The following is a 16,570-nucleotide window of genomic DNA, read 5'->3' as shown; positions in this document are numbered from 1 at the left end:
GTAAAAACCATGAATTAATGCTTTGTCAAGTCTGCAGACAGACGGCAGGCGAAAAACCTTTTAAAATGCGTGTTTTCTGAATGGAGATCGGCTAAGCTAACACAGTATATACTCCGACCGTCCAGACTCACAACAACGGCCTATACAGACATAAATAAACCAGCGACTGTATTCACCATGACACAGGCAGTCTGTGGTTTGTACTTGTTTAACTTTTGTCTAGTTTCTGAACAGATATGAGGAGCTGTGAGCTCTGAGTGCTAACAGCTAACGGCTGATGTTGGTTTTCTGTGGTTCGCATTGAAGATGACGTCACGGCTCCGCCTACACTGCGTTACTATAGTTACTACCCCAGTTCCTAAACTGTAATGGAAATGCGCCATAAAGTGAGCCAGTCATAACAAGGCCTAACGAGGCCTAGCCATACCGAGCGAGGCCGTGTAGTGGAAATGCGCCATTAGAGTTGTTCATGCCTGCTTTAGTGGCTTATATTTGGTTATATTGCCTTTCCAAAAAGAAAGATAATTATGACAATGAAAATTGTTATATAACAGTGTATTTGTAAGTTACTTTTATGTTCAAAAAATGTGAGAAGGGACTATTGGCCCCCGGGCATATTCACATTATCATATCTGGCCCTCTTTGAAATAAGTTTGGACAACCCTTAATTAAAGGATCAATGTTTAATGGCTGTGTTGGGACGGACAGTTGTAATGGTGTTTTGTAAATGCATAAATCAATCAAACAAAATGAAATTACAATACTATTATACCTACAATACTAACAATACTATATTATTTTTGTTGAACAGCAAAACTACACTTGTTTTGTTATTAAATGGGCTGGGCCATATATATGAATATGATATCAAACAAGTGTGTTGTTCTTGTTTCAAAGCCTGTATAACAATAAAGTACAGTTCAAATAAAATTGAATGATGCCTCTTAATATTGTTATGCTATTTATAGTAGGGATATGTTATCATTGTTGTTATATGTGCTACAATAGGGGTCTGTAGAAAACTTGATATGGTGACATCCCTGATCCAGAGGAGGTAAAGTGACAGAGATCAGCCTTTCATAATGTAGCCTGGCATGGCCACACTTTTGAATATCAACATGTCTGTCCACATCGGAGAGCTTTCACCAGAAAGATCTTTCAATCACATTTCACAATGAAAACGTATTCAAAAGGCAGTTTAGAGGAGACATTAAATGTTCATCTGTTAGCTGGAAGAGGTGCATGATGGTCACTAATAAAAGTCAAATTTAGAATCTCACTGAGTGGACCAGACAGCAGGCCATGCAAGGCTACCTCCCCAGACACAGTAGTGTTAGAACACAGTGTGGAGCAGACAGGTGGAGGTCCTGGAGGCTCAGGATCCTGGGCATGTTGAAGCAGCAGCTGCATGGCGGTCAGCAGGAGTGAGATCCAGCTCCCTTTATCTTTTTTGCTGGGTTGCAGAAGTTAAGATGGAAGAAAGCTGCAGTGTGTGGTCAGCCTGACGTCCATCCCTCTTTCTCTGTTCTCTCTCTCCCTCAATGTTTATTTTGCTCTCTGCCTTCATTGTAAGCGGAGGTGCAGGCTTGTGATTGGCTGGTGTGAGAGTGATTAGATTGGAGATGAAGAGACGAGCGGCGGAGGAGTCTTGGTGTGATGGATGTTCATGGTCCAAACTGTTTATGACTACCTTCTTAACCCAGAATGGCTGAGGACCTTGACATAGGTTCACAAATGACTGACCATTCTTATCTATTGGTGTAACGTGAATGGAGGAAGGCTGCGGTGCCACTACACAGAACTCAGAGTGAAACTGTGTTCACGTCTCAGGATCTGCAATACTGTGAAAGTAGAGTGATCCCAAACGTGGTCACAGTCTGCCCTAAGTGTAAATAGAGAAAAAGAAAAAGAGCGAGACAGTGTTTGTCTTACCTCGTCTGACCAGGTAGGGTTTGGTGTAGTCCCAGCTCTCGTTGTCATTCGTAATCACGTTCAGACGTGTTGGCTGTTGAAACAAAGAAGAGAGATTCATCAGCATCTCTCCACAATGCTATTTGATGCAGATGACACTTCCTGCCTATTGCAAACTGCTGTTGATACATTTCAGACAAATCTAATCAGCTGATACTTGCCTTAACTAACTTCAGAAAAAGCATACATTTTTGCACAGTACATACAAAACAATCAAGGTTCTCAAATATAAATATATTAATTCTATCTACAATTAGGCATGTGGCTAGATAATAGACTCACTTCTTATGTCTTGTATTATATAACAGGCTTTCTACATACTAAGATGTTTTTGCTCTTCTTCAGTCAGAGTATGATTATCAGATGATTCAACCAATCACCTACCAAGGCTTCTTTTGGAAGTGCCCACCCTTTCCCAAACAGTTGTAATGGCAGCTACTGATGGTTCTGCTTAACAATCCATTTTGAGCCTCAGGTGGCTGACTCCAAGCATTTCCCTTAAGAATCTAATTTCATTTATTTCTGAGTGACTTTGAAGAGCAGCACAAAGTGCTTGGACCTTACAGGACGACCTGCTTGTGACTGCTGCTGCCTCCTGTCTCTTACCCTTGCATATTCAATCTTGAGTGTACAGCAGCCAGCATAGATGTCAGCTCCGTTCAGAGCAGCTTTGGCCTTCTGAGCACACTGAACTGACTCAAACCTGAAGGAGTTGGGTTAAGGACAGAATATGGTACATTTCAACACACAGATACACACAGCATGTAGAGCCACACTCGTTCACACATGCAGCAGCAAGGATACTCCACCATGGCCTGGATTCCATTTCGTTTAAAGATGACGATCCTCAGCACACTGCCGATGGGGTTACACACTGTGTACAGAACATCCTGGACCGAAATAAAAATGCAACATTTTACACAATCTACACATTTCGAACGCTGCAGTGTGTCTGAACCCGCTGTGGTTAGTGATACAGAAATATAACTCCTATACAACAAGTCTCCAGGTTGTTATTTAGGGACCTAGTGAGACCTCTAAAACTCAAAGTCTATTTTGTTGGTGTAAAAGTGTCTTCATATAGTGCCCATTCTTTCTCTGGTATGAAGTAAGACCATGCTAATGAGCAGCTCTATGGTCAGAAAGCAGACATAATGTGAAAAAGTATTATAAACATGCGGCATCATTTTTATTTAATTGTATTTATGAAGAGTTTCAGAAAAACATGAAAGAGATAACTAAGTAGGGGGTGCATGTGTGTTTGTGTGTATGTGTGTGACAGTCTGCGTGTGTATGTTTGTGACAATGTGTGTGTGTGTATGTGTTTGGGTGTGTATGTTTTTATGACATTGTGTTTGTGTATATTTGTGACAGTGTGTGTGTGTGTGTGTGTGTGTGTGTGTGTGTGTGTGTGTATGTGTGTGTGTGTGTGTGTGTGTGTGTGTGTGTGTGTGTGTGTGTGTGTGTGTGTGTATGTGTTTGAGTGTCTGGTTACCGTGGTGATGGGGTACAGGGGGTTCTGTATGGACAGCAGCAGGACCTTGTTGCCACTGTTGGGGTTGTCAGCGTTGGTGGGCCTTGTGATTCTCTTGGATGTGGAGTAATTAAAGTACGCCTGCTGACCTGATGAACACATGGAGGAAAATATTGTACATAGAACATGCTACAGACAAGCATGTGTAACTGACCGGAGACATAAGGACATCTCAGCAGTCCCACCTGCAATGTACACTGGCTCCTTGGCTCCACAGGACACACAGCGGTCAGCACTCTCCACTGCAGAGAACTCCACCAGGGCCTGACGCTTGAACGGCATCATCATCACATAACTGAGAACACACATACACACACAAATTAATTTCACTGACTACCTCCACCCCTCCGCTAGCCAGTATTCATGTCATCCACTCTTTGGCAACATCTCAGTGTCTCCGTCCTCACAGGTCAAATCAGGTCTGAAGAGAAGGAAATCGTTTTTTGGGTTATGGTTCTCAACCACAGTCAAATCAAATCAAATCAGGTTTTATTTATATAGCACATTTAAAAGCGATTTTTGGTCGAGCCAAAGTGCTGTACATGTAATAAAAACACATTACCACAATCACAATAAACGACAATAAATTAACAATAAAGAAGTAAAGACGGTGCAGCTTTTTCATGAAGAAATGAAAATGAAAATGAAGCAATAATGTTATATCTGTGTAATTATGTGTGTGTGTGTCTTTCACAGTATGCTTTTTACTGCAGCCCTTGTCAGGTGATTGAGCAGTTAATGAATAGTGCAACATGCAGGGAATATAAATAATGAAGAAGTAGTGGTTTGGAGTGGAAACTGCAGTATCACAAAATGTTTCCTTTAATTATTCACAACGTGTAACTATCTTTACACTTAAGCTCCCGAAGTACACTGCAGTACTTCATTACACCAAGTTATTAATTAGTAACTGAGCGGTTTCCTTTGTTCACAAACACATCTTCCGGCGTAGACTAAAAACTCATCTCTTTCGACTCCACTTCGAGCGACAGAATTACTAACAAAGCACTTATATACTAATAAAGGACTGGCTTATCTAAAGCCAGTTGAGTAGCACTTTAAATGTTTTGGCTCTATGAAACCTAATGTACTTATATGATTCTGTTTTCTTCAAGTTTGTATCTTCTTGGTCGAATGCACTTATTGTAAGACGCTTTGGATAAAAGCGTCAGCTAAATGCAATGTAATGTAATTTGTCCCCAATGAATATGGATCCATGATTGAATGCCCATGTTGTTAACTAATTGCTCTTTAAAAGCTTGTAGTTTTGAAAAAATAAATACAAGGGTAAACTAATGATTATGGTTATCAGTGAGGTGCTTGTGGAAAACTCGAATTTAATCGTCCAAGTATTTTTTTTTTTTCTGTGGTTTTGGACTTTTACATTGATTTTGTTGATGTATGCACCTTCTGCATTCTATCTGGACTTCTGCATCAATGCTATGTATACATCAAGAACCAAGATGGAAAGCGTGATGGTAAGAATTTGAATTGATTGTGTCATCCTTGATATATTTGCGGAATTATTAAGTGAATGATCTTAATGTGACATGCGTAAAAGTTAAACTTTGGAATTTGAGACTTCGAAATCCCCCTTGTGTGGAAACGTGGGAGAAAAACGGGAGTCCCCTCGGTCAGGGCTCAATGTTTGATTTCCATAACGTAATATAATAATTGATCGATGAACTAAACTAAAAGCACAAAGACTTTGAAAAACTGAATATCTAACGGGACAAAGACACAATTATATATTAAATCGTTTATTATAACACAAACTCATGGACTGACAAAAATACATAAATTGGTCACAAAAAGGGTCACAAAAGACAAGGCCCCCCTACATGAGTGTCATTATTTACTAGAAAGTAAATACTCCTGTGATTGAACCTGCCAGCGCACGTGTAACATTATAAATCTAAATGCATACGGTTAGCCTGTTATGATCCATCGTGTTGGTGATATGTTTACATTTTTTCTGAAGCTTTGGCATGAGATTATATTTAGAGAACCTTAGACTCCTAAGTTTGGCTGATCTGATACCGATACATAATAAATGTATAAAAAAAAAAAAAGATGATAGCCAACTTACTTTAAAGGAGTTATGTCCTTATGCAACATATAAGTGGACAATTATGTTCCTGAGGCTGTAGAGCGACTTTATGTGCATTATGGCTATGCTACTGTGAAATAAGAAATGTAAATGTGAAGATGGTAAAGAAAGCTGAAGAAATGATCAATATGGATTAATCTTTCTGGGATCTTAATGACGACAGTGTTCAACAGCCCACACTGGGGAACTGCTTTATAATCACATGCTTGCATGTGTGTGATACCATATGGATCCAAATTTCTCCAGGGCATCTATCAGGTCTGCTTCCACCACGGCCTCACACAGACCCCTCACATGGACCACGGGGCTGGGAGAGATGCGATGGGAGTCCTCATCATTATCCTGCAACACACACAGTCAAACACGGTTACACACAATGGATCTGATCACATAAGCTTGTCTGCAGCTACATTTAAACACCAGAGTTCCCACTGTAGAGATCTCTGGCCTCCACTTTACTCCTGAGCCACCCTGCTGTATGACAGCCTTCTGCTGCTGCTGCTGGCAGTCCTTTCTGACCAACACTCGTATTGATCTCACCTTGGGAGATCATTACGCAGCGTGTGTGTGTGTCTCCACAGATGTTGTGATCGTGATTGTTTCCTTGGAGTGGCATGTAGGTTGAATACAAAGATGGGCATGGTCCAAGCAGAGTTGGACAAAAGGCCCCTTGCCCCTTCACTTAACATTGGCCTGATTTGACATCGCAGTTGGTGTAAATCCATCACATGAGTAGCATTTATAATCATCAGTAATAGAATGTTTATTTCATTAACATAAAGAATGTCATAGATATATATCTCAGACAAAAACAGTGTGTGTTTATTTCTCTTACTTCATTACTCTGTTTACGCTTGAGATAAATAGCCAATCAGCAAGTTGCCCACTCACCATCCAATCAGAGGAAGACAAACTGTACATTGGGGAAGGCTAAACTGACTCACATGCCTAGCAGGAAGAACCCGCAAAAACTCGGCCTTTGATTGGATACTTCTGTCCACACATTAGCTAAACGCCAATTTTATTTTAGTAATTTAGATACTCCAAAGGTAGGGCAGGTCCAAACAAACCTGTTGACCGAACAGCAGGGGAAACAGAGAGAAAAAGCAGCCTGTCAGGGATATTTCAGGGGGCAATGGGGGGCCAACACAGTAGGGATCGACCTATATGGCTTTTTCAAGGCCGATACCGATACCGATTATTAGTAATCAAGGAGACCGATAACCGATATTTGGAACCGATATTCTTAAGATGTTTTTGATAACCATCTTAAGATGTTTTTGATAACATTGTTAGAACATTATGCCCTACTGTTCTTAAAACGCTGTCAGCGGGACGTTTTATTTTGGTTCCCAGAATGTTCTTCTGAAAGGTAGAATAACTTTCTCTAAAAACATTCTTAACATTTTTGGTGATAACTTTCTTAATATGTACGAGCGCATTGAGACAATGAATAGGACGTATAAAAACGAATTTGCATGCCAATATTCACTCACATGCACTTATAATCACACTAAGGTATGTAGGCCCACAGTATTCATAATATCATATGTGTAAAATATCAGAAAATAATCACACTTTTTTCTGACTATAAAGGTTGTGTCTCGTATGTAGGCTCTAACTGTTAGATAAGCTATCTGGCCGTGTGTGGTTTGTGAGGGCTGCGTATAAACAGTGTCCGCTGTTTATGGATAGTGGATACAAATCGTTATTGCACCCTTTAGATTTGAGACCGACAGACATATAGAAGAACGGATCGACTGTCACTGCCCGTCCCTGAAACCCCTGTTAGTGTTTGTACCCCCTGCCTGCTGGCCTGCTCTACACGGCTGGGAGAAATCTCCAATCAACCACACCTGCAACCTGCTCATCAGCCACACTATGAAAGCCTGCAGCCTGCACTCATTCCCTGCCGGATTGTTGCCGTGAAAGGTTTGTTGCGTGCCGCTCTAGCTTTTGCCAGCATATTCTTTGACAACTTTACCTGCTTTTGCCTCACACTCATTTTTATGTATCTCCCAGGAGGAATCCAATCAGCAGCTCCTGGCAACTGGCCCTCCCCCCCTGCCTGCACCTCAGCCACCTGGTAATGCACCCCAAGCGCCGCGCCTCTCCCACTCCAACCTCTCCTCCTTCTCCCCTGTGGATGCTCTCCAAGTGGCCAAACTGGTCAGCTCGGCCAAGACCACCACCTGCTCCCTGGACCCCATGCCCACAGCCCTGGTCAAGGACTGCCTACCCACCCTCTGTCCCTACATGGTGGTCATCAACGCTTCTCTGGCTCCTGGTATAGTCCCCACCAGCTTCAAAATGGCCTCAGTCACCCCCATACTCAAAAAACCTGGCCTGGACCCCGACGACCTCCAGAACCACCGGCCGATCTCTAACCTTCCCTTCCTAAGCAAAACTCTGGAAAGAGTGGTCGCCGGCCAACTCCATCTGTACATGTCCAACCATGAGCTCTATGAGCCCTTCCAATCCGGCTTCAGACAGCAACACAGCACTGAGACTGCCCTCATCAAGATCACCAACGATCTCCTCATTGCTGCTGACACTGGCCGCCTCAGCATCCTCATCCTCCTGGACCTCTCTGCAGCGTTTGACACCATCTCTCACAACATCCTCCTCACCCGCCTCTCAGACCTCCTAGGTGTCACTGGCACAGCGCTGTCCTGGTTCACATCCTACCTCCATAACAGGAAACAGTTTGTCTCCATCAGTGGCTCAAACTCACCCCCGGCCCCAGTCCACCACGGTGTACCCCAGGGCTCTGTGCTTGGCCCCCTCCTGTTCACGATTTACATGCTCCCCCTCGGCCAGATCATCCGACATCATGGACTCAATTTCCACTGTTACGCTGATGATACCCAACTGTATCTCAGCACCACTCCATCCTCCCAGCTCCCCCCTCAGTCTCTCATCAACTGCCTGCATGACATCAAAACATGGATGTCTTCCAACTACCTTAAGCTGAACAGCAATAAAACAGAGCTCATGGTTGTGGCACCCAAGGCCCTGCTCCAGAAGGTTGGTGACTTCATCCTCGAGGTCGACGGCTGCTCCATCTCCCCATCTCCTGAAGCCTGCAAGCTGGGTGTCATCCTTGACTCCACCCTTTCCTTCCATTCCCACGTCAAATCTGTGACCAAATCGGCCTTTTTCCACCTAAGGAACATTGCCAGACTCCGACCGTCACTCTCGGAGTCGGTTGCCGAAAGTGCATGCGTTTGTCACCTCCCACTTGGACTACTGCAATGGTGTCCTATTCGGGGTTCCCAACAAAACCCTGGACAGGCTCCAGTATGTCCAAAACTGTGCTGCTAGGGTACTCACACACACAAAGCCGTGGCAGCACATCACTCCCACCCTCATCCACCTACACTGGTTGCCGGTCAAGTCCCGCATATCCTACAAAGTCCTCCTCCTTACCTACAAGTCCCTCCATGCCCTTGCCCCCCAGTACCTATCGGACATCCTTCACCCACATGCCCCACCCCGGAACCTGCGGTCCTCAGACTCTGGCCTGCTTACCACCCCCCCGCACCAAACTGCGAACCTTCGGGGACAGAGCCTACAGTGTGGCAGCCCCCACCCTCTGGAACGCTCTCCCTGCGGAGATTTGCAACATCCCCACACTCGACGCCTTCAAAAGGGCCCTCAAGTCCCATCTGTTTGCCAAGGCTTTCGGCCCCTAATCGATCTGTTGTTTTGTCTGTCTGACTTTTGTTTTGTTATGTTTGTTTTTGCCCTATTACTTGTAAAGCGACCTTGGGTCCCTTGAAAGGCGCTATATAAATCCAAGCTATTATTATTATTATTATTATTATTATTATTATTATTATTATTATTATGGCCTTCCACACTCCCAAGACCAGCCAGGCCTCTCTACCCACCCTGGAACAACTGTTTCCCACTGCCGCCATAACCAACCTCCACTCCCAGCTCCCCTTTTCTAATAAACAAATGTTACTTTCATCAGCTGATTCCGAGTCATCCTTTTACATGTGTTAATAGTCAAATTCCAATAGTTAAGTAAACTATCAAAATCATCCTAGTGACCACAGTGGTCAGTCCAGTTACCCGGGAATTTTGAGTTGAAGAATTACAGGAATAATTTTGTGGGAATGCTGACACAGCACGAAATTCTTTATTATACCGCCGGGTTATTTTGCGCTGCTTCTTCTCCCACATTGAACATCGCAGAAACTCCGTTCAAACATCAAAACGTTCAGCTCGGTTGGGAATCAATGGCTATTACTTTTATCATTCATAACTTTCATAATTCCAGAGATACATCCCATTTTTAACATGGAAGTCAATGGAGAACTCTTCAGACTTCAACAATCTTCATGCAACTTCAACTGCTAACTGCTCCTTCTTAAACTGCTAACTGCACCTTCATACTTTCACTCAGAAACCTCATTCCAACTTTAAAATGTTACACATCTTTCTGACATTATTTGTGTAACACAACTTAAATCTGATTCTTACTTTTAGAGATATTAAACATTGTTCAGACCTTGGTAAAGAGGCCTTCTTCAGATTTTAGAGTGCGTGATGTCACAGCTAGAGTGGAGGACAGATTTAATTTTGCCTTCATATTTTCTTTTTAACCTGCCATAATTCCCAAACCCTACATTCCTGAGACATAATTTTTCATGACAAACGTAGGAAAACATCTCGTAGCTTGAAAGATGATAATTAATTAAGCAAAATAATTAAACAAAATGCCTTTTGAGGGCATGAAGTGACAAAAACGTTCAACATGTCTCCATTAAAATCCATTGTAAATTCTTCCTCACCTTTCCCCACCACAGCAGCCGCACGCCTTTAGTTAATCTACCAAAAAGGCCACATTATTAACCCGAAAGTACACAAAAAGTACACTTCAGATGCTCAAGTTCCTTGACATGCTTCACGCTTTGAAATTTCACCGATATCTGTTACGGTTCTTCAACAAAACGTTCACATGTAACAGGTTTATCTCATTCAGAACAATGAAAATGCTTTCCTCTCACTAATCACCATGGAAACCTTTGATCTCTGGACACGTCGTTAGCTCAAATATAAACACCTGTGTCATGGAACACGATGATGTCATAACTCCAATAGACATAATTAGAGCAGCAGACTAATGACGTGGTCACTGGAGTGGAGTGCACCAGCTGGGCGTAAGCTGGTCGTAACTCTACGTCCGACGTAGAACCGAAGGTTAAGACCAAACTAAAGTTATGACTAGTGCACCACTTAGACTTAAGCCCTGTATGCGTTGCGCCCGGGTGTAACTTTTACGCCTAGTATGGAGCAGGCGTAAATCGGAAAGACAGACTAGTATCCATAGTAACGTAAAACAGGCAAGAAGGATATTAACGATGGCAGGGCGTCTTGTTCACAGGTTTAACAATGAAAGGGCATTAAGAAGAGAAAGAGTCGTCCGTGATCGAACAAACCCACTGGACATCTATTCAGACAGTGAACTGATAGAGAGGTTTCGTTTCGGCAGACAAGCCCTTTTTGATTTAATCGAGGAGATCTCCCCTCAACTCCAGCACGGATCAGACCGAAACGCTGCGCTCTCCCCAACCTTGCAGGTGCTGATAGCGCTCAGATTCTACGCGAACGGGGCCTTTCAAAATACTGTGGGAGACATGATTAATGTTCATCGCACAACTGCATGTCGGGCTATAAGACAAGTTTCATTGACCCTCCAGCGCCGCCTTAGGAACTATATTCACCTACCCACACAAGAAGAAGCAGCGAAATCCAGGCAAGATTTTTTGTTAAAATCAGGTATACCTGGTATTGTCGGATGCATCGACGGTACTCATGTTCGCATTCAGGCCCCCTCTGAACATGAGTATTTGTATGTTAATAGAAAGGGTTACCATTCTATAAATGTTCAAATTGTGTGCAACTCGGACATGGGCATTGTCGACCTCGTTGCAACATGGCCTGGGTCGACCCATGATGCTCGCATCCCTCGCCATAAAACAAGATGTCGCTGTAACTCCAATGGACACGGTCCGATCGTCCCCCAAACTTTGCTTGTATATCACCGGTCCATGCCTCAACAGCTCTACGCCAAATCTTTTAAGAATGTTTTTAGAGAACGTTATCCTACCTTTCAGAAGAACATTCTGGGAACCAAACTAAAACTTCCCGCTGAAAACATTCCTAGAACAATGAATGGTAACATTCTCAGAATGTTTTTAGAACCAAAAATGTACATGGACCAACTGTTTTCTTTTGTAATAAATTCTCACTTTTTTTATTTCAAACAGGAATATGTTGGTTATGACATTACTGTGTACTGAGAACCAACAAATAGATTGCATTCTGTAAATAATGGTTAAAGGAATGAACAGTGCATCTATTTTCTTAATCACCTTCTAAAGATCAGATGAGGACATGTGTGTGTGCGCATGCATACCTGAGTGTGTGTGGAAACCAGAGAAGGTGATAACAGCGAGGTGATACAGTACCACCTTCACTCAGGTCTTGTGCATGCATGTGTTTGGGCTTGTATTGCTACCTTTGAGAGGACATTTGGCTGGTCCTCATTACATTAGGACTGTTTGAAGGTACAGACTAGGCTTTAGATTAATGCAAAAGCCCGATTCAGGTGAGGTTAAGTTAGGCAGCTGTGATAACGTGTTTAGTTCTGATAGAGCATAGTGTGTGTTAGTATGTGTGTGCCAATCTAGTCCCCCTGTATCCTGTAATGGTGAGACCAGTGGCGTCGCCTGGCCTGGGCATTCGGGGCTTTAGCCCTGAATGTTTTTTCTGTAGCCCCGGACAATTCTCCCTCAATAATATAATCAGGGGTGCACATAACTGGTACGCAGGTACCAGTGCACGGCGAAAATCTGAATTGCATAACGTCACTTGTGTCACTACGCGCCTTTGCGTACCTCAAAACATCAAAACAAAACATATATTTCGTCTACACGTGTTTCTTGTCAACACTCAATGGAGTAAACTACTAGACATGTAAAAAAAAACAAAGACATTAAGCAGCTACGTTGCCGTTTCGCTCCCTGCAACAAATGCAAAATGGCACAAAAAAAACTGGTAGTGGCCTGGCTGGGTGTATAATATCCGGCCTGACTTATGGCGCATTTCCACTACACGGCCTCGCTCGGTATGGCTAGGCCTCGTTAGGACTGGCTCACTTTATGGCGCATTTCCATTATAGTTTAGGAACTGGGGTAGTATCTATAGTAACGCAGTGTAGGCGGAGCCGTGACGTCATCTTCAATGAGAACCCCAGAAAAACAACATCAGCCGTTAGCTGTTAGCACTCAGAGCTCACAGCTCCTCATATTTGTTCAGAAACTAGACAAAAGTTAAACAAGTACAAACCACAGACTGTCTGTGTCATGGCGAATACAGTCGCTGGTTTATTTATGTCTGTATAGGCCGTTGTTGTGAGTGTGGACGGTCGGAGCATATATTGCGTATATAATCTCCATTTAGAAAACACGCATTTTAAAAGGTTTTTCGCCTGCCGTCTGTCTGCAGACTTGACAAAGCATTAATTCATGGTTTTTACTAACCGGTATCAGTATGTTGTTACTTCGGCATCATTTTTGAAACGTGTATTACAATTAAATCACGGTCAAATGTGTTCATCTTGTTGTAGTTGTAGCCCCCTTGCCAGCGATTCTCTCTCTAGTTTAGCAAACTCAGCCCGACTCAGCCTGGTTGTTCCTGGCCCTAGAACCACGATTTTATGGGGCCAGAAAAAATGTGAATTAGGACCCGCTAGCCGGTACTAGGCCAAGTGGAAACTAAACCAAAGACGGGCCGCTGACGTCACAGCTCTCTTAAACGGGGCTCCGCGCTGTAGTGGAAACGCGCCATTATTGTCTCGGTCCGGCCCTGGCTGTACCTGTTCGCTCTGCCATCGCGTGAAGGGTCTGCTAACAAGCGGCCAACAGTTAATGTTGTTGCACGTTTTTTCTGGCCCTCCAAAATCGAGGTTCTTACCGGGCCAACAACCGGGCTGAATATGCTAAACTAGTAGTAAACTAGACGTAGACACTCTCGACTGCTGAATGGTCAGAGAGAATCGCTGGCAAGGGGGCTAGAACTACAACAAAATAAACATATTTTACCATGATTTCATTGTAATACACGTTTCAAAAATGATGCCGAAGTAACAACATACTGATACCGGTTAGTAAAAACCATGAATTAATGCTTTTAAAACCTTTTAAAATGCGTCTTGTCTAAATGGAGATCGGTTAAGCTAACGTTGTATATGCTCCGACCGTCCACACTCACAACAACGGCCTACAGACATAAATAAACCAGTGACTGTACTCGCCATGACACAGACAGTCTGTGGTTTGTACTTGTTTAACTTTTGTCTAGTTTCTGAACAGATATGAGGAGCTGTGAGCTTGAGTGCTAACAGCTAACGGCTGATGTTGGTTTTGTGGTTCGCATTGAAGATGACGTCACGGCTCCGCCTACACTGCGTTACTATAGTTACTGTCCAAGCTACTAAACTGTAATGGAAACGCAGCATAAAGTGAGCCTGGCCTACCAAGGCCTAACTATACCGTACTAAGCCGTGCGAGGCCCTGCAGTGGAAATGCGCCATAACTATACCGTACTAAGCCGTGCGAGGCCCTGCAGTGGAAATGTGCCATAACTGAGCCACAACTGAACTAAGCAGATGTTAATTTTGTATTTTACTTGAGGAAAATAATAATACATTTTAAAAGGGTAACACCAAACAGAGCCACAGGAAAGCTTCTGAAAATGGGACAAACGATACGACTTCAGGATGAGGACATTTTTATAAACTTTAAAGGTGATGGATTTGATACAAATATAGTTGTTTTTTTTACAATTAATTTTATTTTTGGGAACATTTCACCTTCACAAGAAGAAATGGACTGACGAACAATTTTGCTGGCACATTTTTACTTTACAACAATATGGCACCAATATTCAAAAATAAGAAAGCAATCAAAACCAAATTTGATATTTGAGAAATATTTTACTTCAAATGTTACCTTTTTTTTTAATCACTATTTTCTTTATATGTATTTATTTGTTATTTACTTTGTATATTTACCTGTGTACCCTACTATGTAATTTGTTGTGTGTATAATGTTATATTTTCTTGAATAAAGGACAAAAAAAGTTTGAATGTGTGCATTGCAATGTAGTTCCATCCGGCAGCAGTGAGGAGACCTGGAGAGTGACAGGTGCTGATGCTCCACTGACACCATGACACATGGGTGCGCGCGCACTCACGTGTGATCGCTGCAGGGAGCGGTAGAGGGGATCTTACCTTCCGTCCTGCTTCGTGTTGGCTGCCGCTCCACCTGGCCCGGTTCTCCCCCGCTGACTCTACGTTACCGGCCAGCGAGCCGGAGTCCGAATCCTCCCCCTCCTCCAGCTCCTCCTCCCCCTCCTCTCTCTCCTCTCTCTCCTCTCTCTCCTCTCTCTCCTCTCTCTCATCTCTCTCCTCCGCCTCCACCTCCCTTTCCTCCGTTTTTAGCCGTTTTGCCGCCCTTCCGTACTCCCCTTCCTCGCGCGGTCCTGTTCCTTCTACCGTCGCCATGCTGCGGTGGACCTGTTAGAGCTGCTCACATGGACCCGGGCATGGCAGCCGTTATCCGCGGTGTCTCTGTCTCTGTGTCTGTGTCTGTGTCCTTGTTATGTGTCCCCGTGCCGCGGCTCCGCTGGCTCCCTGTCTGTCTCTCTACAGCCCCACTGATTTTCTGTGTGGAGGTGTGAGTTGACTGGACACATCCCGCCCCGTGCTGTTCTTCTATTGGTCCGTTGTGTCCTGCACCTTTGAGACATGGCGCGTGATTGGCCGGTGTCGATGCGTCAACAGACAGCTCTCCATGCTCTGCAGAGGAGTGCGCAGAGAAGAGCAGAGAGGGGAATGGTGGGCTAGATAAAAACAGTGGAGGCACACTCAAAACTGCAGAGCTTGGGAAAAGAGAGAGAGGGAGACGGTGGCAGAGGATATCTGCTGCATCATTACCTTACATTTATATATACAGTCTGTTATCATCACGCAAACAATCAGTTGCTGAAAGCTCTTTGAACATTCTTCTACAGTAAGTAGGCCACAACGTCCCCAACAAAGGTCAGGCCAAGTTAGTGACAAAGATGGCGTATTGATCACAGACACCTCTTTCTAGAGACATTTCACATTTTTAAGGGTGCATTTTTATTCAGATGTGGGAAAGCATAAACGGACACAGAACTCTATTTATTTTTGTATTTACCACACACACATACATTTTGGGGAGGCAGGGAAGATTTGAAATGCAACATTTAAATACAATTAAAACAAAACAAATCACTAGAATGCGATACACATTGACATATATGCATTTTATCTTGTAACATAACGTTAACATTTTTATTAATATAGCTTTTTCTCTTTAACAAGCAAATGCATTGCTTTTCATTGGGATATGAATGATCCATGCCACATTGAAACAGAACACAACGCAGAAAACAAGTGAAGAGGTGTTTTAGTGTTCAAAAGGAAAATAAAATAAAAGGGCAGCTTTAACATGCCAAAACTAAATGTACAGTAACTCATATTAAAACAGCATTTAATAGAAAGGACATCCAACAGTTAAACAGCTCATAACGCTGTTTAACCCTTCCTCTGCAACTTATTAGTATGTATTATAAATCAGACTTGAATTAATATGTCGTATTACAAGCATATTATAAGCAGAAGAAATTATGCATGTAAAATGTCTTTCTAATTGAACAATGCACAGTGTCAGTTCACCTAACACCACGCTCTCATGCCCTCTGTGGTGTCTCACTTCAGTCATTTGATTTGTCTGGGTTTTCGTTCCTGCATCCCCCCACTTTACTTGTGCAACATCTTGCAAGAAACAGCGTCTGAGGGCTTCTTAACATTTAACAAACTATGAATGTGTCATATCCACTTAACGGGAAGA

General features: G+C 43.2%; 1 protein-coding gene across 1 annotated transcript in view; it reads right to left on the bottom strand.

The window, feature by feature from the left end:
* The window catches only part of LOC117483592 (heterogeneous nuclear ribonucleoprotein L-like), a 48,729-nt gene extending 33,309 nt beyond the window's left edge, over nucleotides 1-15,420 (bottom strand). The window contains exons 1-7 of the mRNA XM_034131968.1: nucleotides 14,923-15,420; nucleotides 5,839-5,957; nucleotides 3,691-3,800; nucleotides 3,467-3,594; nucleotides 2,776-2,861; nucleotides 2,578-2,674; nucleotides 1,933-2,005 (exon numbers count right to left, since the gene is read on the bottom strand). Coding sequence (XP_033987859.1) covers nucleotides 1,933-2,005; nucleotides 2,578-2,674; nucleotides 2,776-2,861; nucleotides 3,467-3,594; nucleotides 3,691-3,800; nucleotides 5,839-5,957; nucleotides 14,923-15,195 — 886 coding nt within the window. The 5' untranslated portion in view covers nucleotides 15,196-15,420. The remainder of the gene's footprint in view (nucleotides 1-1,932; nucleotides 2,006-2,577; nucleotides 2,675-2,775; nucleotides 2,862-3,466; nucleotides 3,595-3,690; nucleotides 3,801-5,838; nucleotides 5,958-14,922) is intronic.
* Between the last annotated feature and the right edge of the window lie 1,150 nt (nucleotides 15,421-16,570).

Source organism: Trematomus bernacchii, unplaced genomic scaffold, assembly GCF_902827165.1.
Source record: "Trematomus bernacchii unplaced genomic scaffold, fTreBer1.1, whole genome shotgun sequence".
Classification (NCBI taxonomy): Eukaryota; Metazoa; Chordata; class Actinopteri; order Perciformes; family Nototheniidae; genus Trematomus; species Trematomus bernacchii.
This window is presented reverse-complemented; position numbering and strand designations above follow the sequence as displayed.